Below are 11,597 nucleotides of genomic sequence, written 5' to 3' on the forward strand. Positions count from 1 at the left end.
GAGATCTTGTCCCCCAAATGATGTAATTTGGATACATCTAAGAAAATTGTTTCCTTTAAAAACAAGTATTTCATCTCTTCACAAGGATATCTTTAGAATGTAAACGAACATGATCCAATGTACACGATGCATGTGCTTGGCGATTGGGATTGTTGGTCTGATGGTCTATCGTAGGGAGACCCAATGGGTGTTGGGTCTAGGTCTGATGCCAAATGGAAGTCCCGTACACAAGACTGAGGCATGCAAAATTCAACAGCTTTTATCAATGCTTGATCAAAGATCTAGAATCATCCATTGAGGGTGGGATTGAGGGCAATAGGCCGAGCTTGTTATGGCCAATAATGTTCAGTGACCTGATCTCCAGTGGGTCTATGACATAAATGGTTGATGCTCGTCTTAAAAAGATATATCCTTTTTCATCTTCTTTCTCTTTTTTCGTACTCTATCGTTTTTTCCTCTTTTAACTTCTTTTTGAATTAGGGGTTGAAGTGTTCACAAGGAGGAAGACAGGGCTTCCAGTCATATTCAATTGGAAAAATACAATCGAAAAAAACCTAAAAAGATAAAGAAGATGAATAACAATAAAAGAAAGAAATAGAAAATTCCTAAAAAAAAAATACACAATGCTGTTTCTCGTTTTCTTGTATATTTCCTCTATGTAGTATGTCTTCATTGATTTGCATATAAAAGGAAACCTCTGGTTTACCTTAAAAATAATACACAATGATACTTCATATACAAGGTTAGAAAACTAAAACAAAGGTCAACTTCGAATCCATTCATCAATTTATTTCCGGGGAAGGCTGGGTATCATCTATACTTGGACCTCCAAGCTCGCTTGAGGAGACTCCATGATCTTCTTCTGGAACGAAGCTCCCATTCAAATTGTTGGAAATGCTCGAATTGTTAAAATGAAGTGAAGTATCAGTGCTTGTACTTCTGCCGATTGTTAGTCCTCTGCTGGGTTGGTTCCGCTTGAATGTATAAGAGGAGAGATCTTTCTGATCGAAATGTTTGGCCATGGCAATGAGTTTACACCAAATGGATTTTTTGGAATCATCCATTGTCGAAATATGTCTATGTTTGTAAAGGAAGAGAACTAAGAACAGGAATAGAGCAGAAGCTGAAGCGATTCCAGTGATGAGGAAGAGGCCCCAGAAGCTATCGAGAGTAAGGCTGTTTGATGTGATGGTGGTACCTTGTTCTCGGCAAGTTGTCTGATTTCCAAACCAATTTCGCTCTATTGCCGTCATTTTATCTCCCTCTGTTACATTCAAGATTGCCCTTGAAATATCAAGGACCAAAGGAGAACCTCTAGGGAAGACCTGTTCAAGTGAAAGGAAGTTAGAAACAAAGAAAAAATGCATCCATAATGTGTATCATTGATGATGCAATGACAGCATTTCAAATTCTCTGACTTTCAACTTTGGGCATTTGCTCCAATAAGGTGGATATGAGAAGGATTGGATCAATTCTAGTTAAATTGATGAGCCTTTTTCGGGAGAGAGATGGGGAGAAAGAACTCACAAAGCCCCATCCATCGGTCTTGTACGTAGGTCCAACCATGGTGTATTCACCACAGTATTTATTGAGGAACAGCTTGATGTAAGGGATCTCATCAAAAATGGCAGATACACCACCATTCCAACTTCCTTTGGATAGGGCCTCGGCGTAGTCCTCGGCAGTGCTGTATCCCCTGAGCTTCGACTCTTCAAAGTTCATCTTCTTCAAGAGACCGTGCACGAAGGAATCCCTCTGGTACCCAACGTAGTGCCCATTCTTTATGAGCTCCTTCACATCGGTGATCGTCGGTTGAAGCTGTAGAACTGTAAGCATAGATGTTAAGCTCGCAGTGTAACTCGACGTCAGTATCAGCACCACGAACACCCATATGATCACCACAAACCTCGACAAATTGCTAACCAGCTTCTCCTCTACAACCATCAAAACAAATTCTTTTTATTCTATTATTTTTATGTTCTGCAGAATGAAATTCTAATCTGGGTTTTGATTTTTTGAGGGAAAGGTAACTGTATTAAAGGAGAGAAAATATTACAATTGCAAGTCAGCGGACAAAACAAAAAGATTGCCCAACATACAAGGAATCCTGCAAGGCCTGATCTAGGTTTTGATCATGCCAAGAAACTCAATGTGCAAACCATCTTGCTACTGACTGAACCCAATAATCAGTTTTGGAATCAAAATTAAAAAAAGAAAAAAGAATGGGGCTTTAATCACTGGACCACACCCAAAGAATGTATCAATCGGGAGTGCTGGGAATTTGGGTTGAGCTTGTAGCATAATGGGTCGGGTTCAGGTTTTGACTCCAATTCATTTTTTTAGCAAGAGCTCAACCAAAAGCTCAACCCGACCCTAACCAAGTTGCACCCCTCATTATTCATGCACTCATGTGAACATTGATACCAAGATGTCCCAAAATCGGAGGCGACACTAACTATTTGATCAATGAACTTGACACATTAAATATCGAACACTGCCCACTTATTCTTAAAGTATCCATTCAGAAGTTCACAATCCATCTGAACTTAGGGTTGCCTCCTTATGTGATCTAGCCTTAAGAGACTTGATTAGTTTAGGCTTGTTTCTATTTCTAGGCGCACAACATGAACGGTCTGGACATTGTCCATGTATATGCATTTACGGCAGATACTTTATAAATTTCCAAGATGACGAGGTAGAAGAGAAAGTACGAACTGTGTGCGAAGACAAGCGTGGAGAAGGAGAACCAGAGCATCACGCCGATCTGATGGTCAGGAGGACCGCGGAACTCTTCGTTGATCCTGTGTTCGAGAACCCATACCACGAAGCCGGTGAAGATGAAGGCGGCCCCACTTGTAAGCCAAAGATCTGTGGTTAAAGGCTTTAAGAAAATCCATGCATTCTTGTTCTTCCGGTCATCTTTTATCGGCACTATCATTGTCACACCGGACTCCGAATACGGCAATGTGAAGTCTGCATACAAAGATCGATTTGCTCTGATTGTCGTGTCGCCCATCACCGCATCAAATTTCTATATTCCTCGAGTAAACGAAAATAAAAATAATATCATCAAAATGTAATAATATCCATACATCGAAGAGAAACAAATCAACAATGCAGATTGTAACAAGTAAACTACTAGTGTTTTTTATTTATGAATCCTAATGTGCAAAATATTTCTCGATTAGTCAATGAAAATTATGGCAAAAAAGTTGAAAATATTTCCAAGAAGTCTCTATATAAATACTACAACCACCTTTTTTTTTTTTTTTTAATGAAAATGCTCTTCAATCACTAATATAATCGTGCATTTTTTCCAAAAGTAAAAACCCGACCTGACGCAACCCGATTTGAAAATCAGGTCAGGTCAGGTTGAGGAAATGGTTCCTCGGGTTGGGTTGGGTCCCGGTTGGCTCCTTGGGTTGGGTTCGGGTTGGCCTCAACCCGACCCGAGTTGCACCCTTAGCTTTTTCACTTCAATTCATGTTGAAGGGGTGCGAATTTATCATTGCCCATACAAAAACATCATATGTAGCAACTTGACAGAAAATATATATTAAGAAAGAGATTGAACTGACCTTAAGATATATCTGATAAATGAGATTATCATAAGACCCATTGAAGGGAACAAAGTAATGAGGGAGACCATACGGTAATTCTTTAAGTACAGCATCAAACACTTCTTTCGAGAACCCAGTAACGTCCGTTCTATTGGTAACAGAATCACGTTCTACATTCAGAAATTCGCTAAATCCGTCTTTAACCGGAACCCCAATCCTCATTCCCTTTCCGCTCGTCGGAATCACCCATCCCTTCGGCAATGCGGTCGATTCTCCTGCCCAAATAATGCTCTTCATTATTTTCTCATTCCCTCCTTCTAATCCCCTTGTAATTCCATTCCCAGGACTCCAGAATCCAATCTCCCTCTCACCTTTTCCAATCACATTAACAATTTGGAAAACCGATGACTGTAATTGCCCATCGAGCAGAACGAAATTACCACTAAGACCTTTAAATTTAGTCTTCAATATCTCGTCACGGAGTTTCTGACCCATCTCTGAGACTGTTATATTGGTCAAGTTGTCTTTTGTTTGTGGCTTCTGAAGGCTGGAATTCGAAACCCTGATTTTCTCAGCTGCCATGGCTAGAGCCCAAGTCGTATCATACGCCCATAACCCAAAAACGCTTAGCTCAGTTCTATCAATGTCCGGATTTTCCCGCCGGAATTTTCTTTTCCATCTTGCTGTAAAATTATCGAGCTCTTTTGATTTGGGCACGTACGGTTTCACACCCAAGACACCTGTTGCAATATAAATGCTTAAATAACACAACTGTAATGAGAAATTATATGATGTGTGGCCGTATGAACCCATATTTAAAATAAAAAAAAGAAGTATGGTATGGCCCCCACACCATAACCATATCATAGGATGATCTAAACCGTTCATTTCATAGGCCACAATCTAAAAAGGTTGTGCCGCAAAAATCAATTTCACAGGATGATCATAACCCTCCGATCTGATCTATAGTGGTTTCCATAATGTGCACTACCTAACTTTTTGAATCGTACAGGTTTATACAGCTACATGGGCCGCACGTTTAATTTTGAGTCTAATAATTGGTTTTGGACTCACAACCGGTTAGCATAATCTTAAACGAACAGGGCCAAAATTGGGTTGGGTTGGGTTGAGCTTTTGCAAAAAAAATTAATTGGAATTAACCCGTACCCGACCAGATTTTAAGGTAAAAGCTCAACCCGAATTCCCAAAAACCTACCCATGTTGCACCCCTTTATTTGGAGAAAGAAAAATTGCCAATGGGGGACACACTTTTAAAAAATTGTTAGAGGAGGACGTAATGGGGTTATCAAGTCTCTAAAAGGGGGTTATCAATCCTCTAAATGGGGTTATCAAGCTCTCAAAAGGGGGGTTATCAACCCTCTTTATCAATTTTTCAAATTTGTGTCCCCCGTTAGCAATTCTATTATTTTGATGTCCCCCATTGGCAATTTTTCCTTGGAGAAATTGGATGTTTCACATACCTTGCATGGAATCGATCACGGAAGAATCCATGGAGTCCAGAAGAGTTGTTAGCCCATCTGTTATAATCCACACGTACCCTTCGCTCATCATTCCTACCTCTTTGGCTTTAGAAAAGATGCGAACTCCACTAGAAGAAGACATGTGAACCACGAAGACTCTGGTTTGCATGGTCATCAATTTGTAGAGCTCACTGAGGATTCTATCATCTGTAGCAGAGCGAGGAATGACACTTCTATAGGGGATACGGGCCTCAATCTCTTGAAAAGCGTCACTGAGATAAGGAATGATTCCATTTCCAAAGTCGGTGTCTTCATAGATGGGAATGACTTCCCTCCAATTGAAGGTTTGAATGATTGCAGCTATGGCTTTGGCTTGGGATGAGTCGTTCTGTGCTGCTCGAATGAAGTAAGGAGTTGGGATGGAGGAGAGAGAAGGACTGGTGGCAGAGAAAGAAATGATGGGTACATGAGCTTTGTCTCCAAGTTCTACCACGAACTCGGCCTGTGCAGATTTCATTGGCCCTATGATCGCTTGAACTTCAACAGTTTTCAACAGGTCCATAACTGCACAATTAATGAAACTGAGAGATTTGGTGGGGGTGCAAATAACGTTTCATTGAGAGAGAGAGAGAGAGAGAGAGAGAGAGAGAGAGAGAGAGAGTTGTATGTTTCTTCATTTACTTTCTTTTTCCTCACACACACAAGGAAAAAAAAAAATTGGAGCCCTTATCCATTTTGAAGGGTTTAAAGGAATTCTAGCAATTTTAATATATGAAATTAAGAAGGCTGTATTTGTATATGCATTATGCTATATTAGAGTAGATATGTAGTTTTTCTTAATGACTGAATTATATGTAGTTATATAATACTCAAGAATATTTCGACAGCTAGATTTATGTAAGGTATTAAATTTCAGTTTCAGTTGCCACGCAGATGGAAACATTTCTTTTTTATTAGAAATTTTGGTAGAAATCCAATAAAATCAAGGGAACATACATAAATGATAGAATTTAAGGATGATACTTTAAGAGATGTTAGAATAAATACAAATTCACACCTAGAAATCATAAAATATTGAACACCTAGTGACATGCACTATCACACGTATCTTGTAACATAGTAGATGCAAAATTTTATATGTAATTCATATAAAGATATATGGTATCTGAGCTGGAGTTTTTAAATAGGGGGGAGTAAATATTTAATATCTATGTATAACATCAGGGTGTAAGTGGTAGGTCCCACCCCATCAAAACATGAGGGGTGAAATTGTGGGCCTCACATTATGCATGTGTTACGTTAAATGGTGGGCCCCACCCAGCAAAACCTGAGGTGACAAATAGTGGGCCCCAACCCATGTAAGTTTGAGGTGTAAAATGGAGGCCCCCACCTTATGCATGGGTTGTGGAGAGAGAGAGAGAGAGAGAGAGAGAGAGAGAGAGAGAGAGAGAGAGAGAGGCGTGCTTGCGCCGGGCGCGGGGGCTACCCATGCTATGCCTTGGTATAAAATGGTTAGCCACACCCATCAAAAAATGGTATAAAAATTCATGGAAAATACGGAGGTTTGCTATTTTCAAGGAATTTTTTTATTGTGGTAAATATTTTTCAGTTAAGAAAACGCTAGAAATTTTATTTTTATATGGAAAATTTTAACCATTCATTGAAAAGATTTTCCAATACAAATTTTCAATGGAAAGAAAACTTACACAATGGAAAGCTTCACCTTCGGTATATATTAATTGCAGTACCATGTTTTGATGATTGCACTAACTCATCTTGTAAGTGGCCAAAAAAAAAAATGCCTATCGGACATCTATTCTGCCCTAACTGCTACATTTTTAAAGAGCCAACTCATTGGCGAAGATATTTTCATTTGATTTTCGTTTCATTTGGATTTAAGGTAGTCCAAAATGGTGAAAGTCTTCGTGGTGGATACATGTTTTTGTCTCTTCTTTCTCGTTTAAAAGTGTAGACCATCTTTTTGTCTCTTCTTTCTCGTTTAAAAGTCTTCGTAGTGGATACCTGTTAAGAAAAAGTGTAAGTACTAGTGTTTTTTAGCTACGTTAATTTAATGGATTTGATACAACTGGAGGTAGTTTGAAGATTGCAATTAATGGATGGTTAAAAATGAAATTAACAATCTGCATTCAATAGGCAAAAGTTCGGTTGAGAGCGTATGTACTGCTCTGGCAGTAGTAATGCTAGAGTAAAATTATCATTAGGAAGGGAAGAAAAATACATGGAGGAAACGTAAACAGTTTTTTTTTTTTTTTTTTTTTTTTTTTTTTGAGTTTTTTCTTTCTTTCTTTTTGTTAAAGCCAACCTCTCCCCAATAAGAATACAGGAAAGAAGAGCAAGAGAAAGAAAATAGATGAACTGATAAAACACCCTACAGAAAGAACCTCAAATGAGATTGGTCCTTATCTACAAATGAGATTGTTGTAATATTTTCTCTTAACTATTATAGCTATTATTTGCAAATAATAAAATTATAATTTCAAAACCATTTGCATATAATCACAAACAATCTTAGATGGGTCCAAAGAGGCATTTAACTATTTAAGTTACAAATGAATCAGTATTACTGAACACCCAATTGATCTTCAGAGGATGGAAGAAACTCATTACCAAAGATAAAAAGAGGGATATAAACTTTAGAGTGGGGCAAAAAATAATAGTAGAAGGCGAATGAAAGAGGAGGACTGAAATTACCCATAAATGCAGCAGCAACATTATCTTCCTTGGAGTCTCTCCAGTGGAGAGTCAACTTTGTGCTGTAATTATGAGTGGCATAGAAATCAGAAAGCGCCATGGAGATGCAGCTCTCGCTCATCTTCCCTACCCATGTCTCCAAATCCAGAACTACTCCAACATCAAATGTTGAATTGATAATTTTGTTTTGAGCTATTGCCAATTCACAGAGGAGGCTGAAAGAGAAGAGGACTAAGATGGAAACTAAGAATTGAATTGTGCTCTTCATCTAGAGAACCCAATAACGATGCAATTCCAATAGTGCTCGAGTTCCCGTATCACCTTTGTTTATAAGCAGACGTAAGTAAAGTGGATTGGATAATAAATAAAAAAACCCACATAAATTCGATTTCTTGTAGCGACCAAAGAAGCTGGCACTTGCCTACTATATGACAAGTTTAACAGGCTGTAATTTTAAAGCATTGACCGTGGACTCTCTGAATTTCGAGTGACAAAAGGGAAATGATGTTTACACTCCCTTCTCCAACAGTTTCACATCTTTTGTTCTCCTTTTTCCAAAAACTGTATTCCTTTCCTTCCCTTTTATTTTGTCGATTCTTGAAGAATAAGTCAATTTCCAAAAACAGACAAATAAATGGGTGTGGAAATATCAGTTTCCTTGAGAAATTTGTGTAAATTTGTATCTTTTTTCTTTCGTGTAGAGCTGAGGTTCCATCTACTCTCATTTAAACGCGGGATTACGTTGGCTACAAGGTTTCCTTGACTACTGGTCAAGAAAATACTGTAGCGAAGAAGGAAAAAGCCAAAAGTCAGAAGCTCTAAAAGTCAATTTATGTTTAAAAATACCAGTTTTTATCGCATGGATCAATTACCAATGGGGGACAAAAATTAGATGGAATTATCAAGAGGACCCATGCTTTTCAGAAATTATCAATGAGGGACAAAAGAGGTCTTTTCATAAAAAGCTGGACGAAAATGCCCTTTTCTTAAGCAACACGTTTTGCTTTTCCACTCTTCCCTCTTCTCTCTTCTTTCCCTCTTTTTTTTTTTTACTTTTTCATTTTCAACTTTGTTCTTTTATCTTATCAGTCAGTCATCTTCTTCATCATTTAGCCACCATTGGAGGCGGGAAAACTCGAAAATTTGAAACGTGAGTTTATTCCCATATATCTCTCATTATCTAAGTTTTGTTTTTCATTTGTTTTAGGGTTTTGCATTTCTCCTTCTCCCTTTCAATGGAGGATGAGGAAGATGAATCGTACGGTAGAAAGAAAAAAACGTGAAGATGAACGAGCGAAAAAAACAGTAAGTAAAAACGTGTTCATAAGGGACTTGATAAGCCCATTCGGAATTTGGTAACCCCATTTTGATACTATTCGGAATTTGGTAACCCCATTTTGATACTGGATAACCCAAACCCCAGAGACTTGAAAACCCCCTTCCAAAACGCCAATACTCTTGGGCAATTTTAAGGGACTTGATAAGCCCATTCGTAAATTGGTAACCCCATTTTGATACTAGATAACTCCAATCCCAAATACTTGAAAACCCCCTTCCAAAACTCAAGTACCCTCGGCCAATTTTCAGGGACTTGATAAGCCCATTCGGAAATTGGTAACCCCATTTTGATACTTGATAACCCCAATCCCAGAGACTTGAAAACCTCCTTCCAAAACTCCAGTACCCTCGGCCAATTTTCAAGGATTTGATAAGCCTATTCAGAAATTGGTAACCCCATTTTTGATACTAGATAACCCCAATCCCAGGGATTTGACAACCTCCTTCCAAAACTCTAGTACCCTTGGCCAATTTTCAGGGACTTGATCACCACATTCGGAAATTGGCAACCCCATTTTTTTATTCTAGATAACCCTAATCCTAGAGACTTAAAAACCCTCTTCCAAAACCCCAATAACCTCGGCCAATTTTCAAGCACTTGATAAGCCCATTCGAAAATTGGTAACCCTACTTTTGAGAGTTACTAACCCTCTTCCAACGAGTTGATAAACCCCTTCTGCTACAAAACCCCCTGCCTATAGCAACTCGTCTAATGGCATTACAATTATGCTCATGATAGAAATAACAAAAGAAATGGATGTTGTTTTCATTAAATGTGCTTCATGTATTACATCCCAATTTGTGTATTACAAAAAAAAAATTTAAGTAAATCAAAAAAATGTGTAACTATCCATTCATGTATTACATCAACTTTTTCTTATACAACCACTTGTCTTCCAAAAAAGTGACTGAAGCCATCCATGCATTATCTCCTGAACTCACCCTAAAATACAAATCACTTAAACCCTAAACAAGATAAATCAGAAACAGAGTAATGAAAAATAGTGCAAAACCCTAAAAAGAAAAAAGAAAAACAAAACCATAATACAAAGAGATAGATGGTAAGAACTCAACATTCAAGTTTTCAAGATTTGCCAGCAACAATGGTGGCTGAACAAGGAGGAAGATGACTAGTAAGGTAAAAAATAAAAAAGGTGATAATAGAAAAGTAAAAGAAGAGGGAAGAAGAAAAAAACAAGGTCAAAACGTGTTGTAAATGCCAAAGGGCATTTTCTTCCAGCTTTTACTGACAAGACCTCTTTTGTCCCTCGTTGATAATTTTTGAAAAGCAAGGGTCCTGTTGATAACTTTGCCTAATGTTTGTCCGCCATTGCTAATTGTTCCTTATCGCATTGTGGATGATATCGCCTTCAATAAACGGCATCATGCAGTGTCCGTAGAAAGGCAAGATCAGATGGATATTTTAATATATTTTTTCCCAGAGAAATATCCAACCCTAAAGCCTAAGATTTTTTTCCCCATATCAACTTGTCTATTCTAATTAAGGGGAGCCTTGATAGCCTTGATTCAGCTCACTTCTTATGGGAGATCTTGTCATAAGGGGAGCCATATTCAGCTCACTTCTTATGGGAGATCTTGTCATGCCCCAACCCACATTGTAAATATTGTTCGGTTCTAAGTCATCTACCATCCCCGGTTTTATTTTCTAGTAGCAGTAACTCTGCCCAACCTACTCCCTCGGAGATACTGAATACGCGTCTACAGAAGGAGAGGAGAAATCCACATATATAGCCCAATAACTTTTCCTCATTTTCTGAAGTGGGATCTTTCAGTTCTTATGTCATAACCCTTAAAATTGATCCTACCATCATGATCTAGACCCTAAATTCATTCCTAGCCAAGCAATTCCCTTCGATTGAACATCCCAGCCATTGGATTGGTGGCCACATATTTGATGATTGATGATCCAAATCATTCATTTACTGGACCCCACCATCCATGGATGGTCTAGCTTGTCCAGTCGACACGGTTTTTTCAACTACGGCCAATGCAAATCTTCTTCCGTGCTTTTAAATAAGGTTGTGAGAAGCAATCCTAGCAGTTTGACAAATAACATTCTATTGGCCTCTGGCTTTCATTTTCATTATTTAAGCAAGTTTGGGGATTTTTGATGAAGCACCAAAGCCACCTTCTTTCTACTTTCTTCTTTCTGGTATGTTCCTCTTTGAGCTTCTCTAGTTATTCAGCAATGGCTCAAAACAAGAGTCTCAATGATCCATTAATGCCCTCTTTTGATGTTGGAGTGATTCTCAATTTGGAAACTTGGGTTGGGAAGATGAGCATGAGCTGCATTTCCATGGCGCTCTTTGATTTCTATGCCACCCATAATTATAAGACAAGACTGGTTCTCCACAAAAGAGATGCCAAAAGAGACGTTGTGGACGCTGCATCTGCATGTATTTTTTTTTTTTTTTTTTTGAGATAGCGATTTGCATTAATAAGAAAAAATGACAAGGGAGCACCCAAGAAGGGGCAACCCAGAGAA

General features: G+C 38.4%; 1 protein-coding gene across 1 annotated transcript; it reads right to left on the minus strand.

Annotated features, from left to right (window-relative positions):
* Window positions 1-631: 631 nt before the first annotated feature.
* On the minus strand, window positions 632-8,080 carry LOC143878351 (glutamate receptor 2.8-like). The gene is made up of 6 exons (XM_077380649.1): window positions 7,754-8,080; window positions 5,042-5,605; window positions 3,579-4,300; window positions 2,716-3,031; window positions 1,528-1,934; window positions 632-1,325 (listed from the first exon to the last, which is right to left on the minus strand). Exons 1-6 carry the CDS (start codon window positions 8,019-8,021, stop codon window positions 783-785), a joined length of 2,820 nt encoding a protein of 939 aa, XP_077236764.1. The 5' UTR covers window positions 8,022-8,080; the 3' UTR covers window positions 632-782.
* Window positions 8,081-11,597: the final 3,517 nt, after the last annotated feature.

The sequence above is a fragment of the Tasmannia lanceolata genome, unplaced genomic scaffold, assembly GCF_043159265.1.
Source record: "Tasmannia lanceolata isolate RefF3 unplaced genomic scaffold, GAP_Taslan_0.1 ptg000006l, whole genome shotgun sequence".
NCBI classification, from domain to species: Eukaryota; Viridiplantae; Streptophyta; class Magnoliopsida; order Canellales; family Winteraceae; genus Tasmannia; species Tasmannia lanceolata.

Excerpts from the sequence above, each read along its gene's own strand:
- LOC143878351 (XM_077380649.1), bottom strand. The coding sequence starts at position 8,021 with ATGAAGAGCACAATTCAATTCTTAGTTTCCATCTTAGTCCTCTTCTCT. Across the intron at positions 4,301-5,041 it reads CGTGATCGATTCCATGCAAG|GTGTCTTGGGTGTGAAACCG; the intron begins GTATGTGAAACA and ends ATATTGCAACAG. Across the intron at positions 3,032-3,578 it reads TTTATCAGATATATCTTAAG|AAATTTGATGCGGTGATGGG; the intron begins GTCAGTTCAATC and ends CGAGGAATATAG.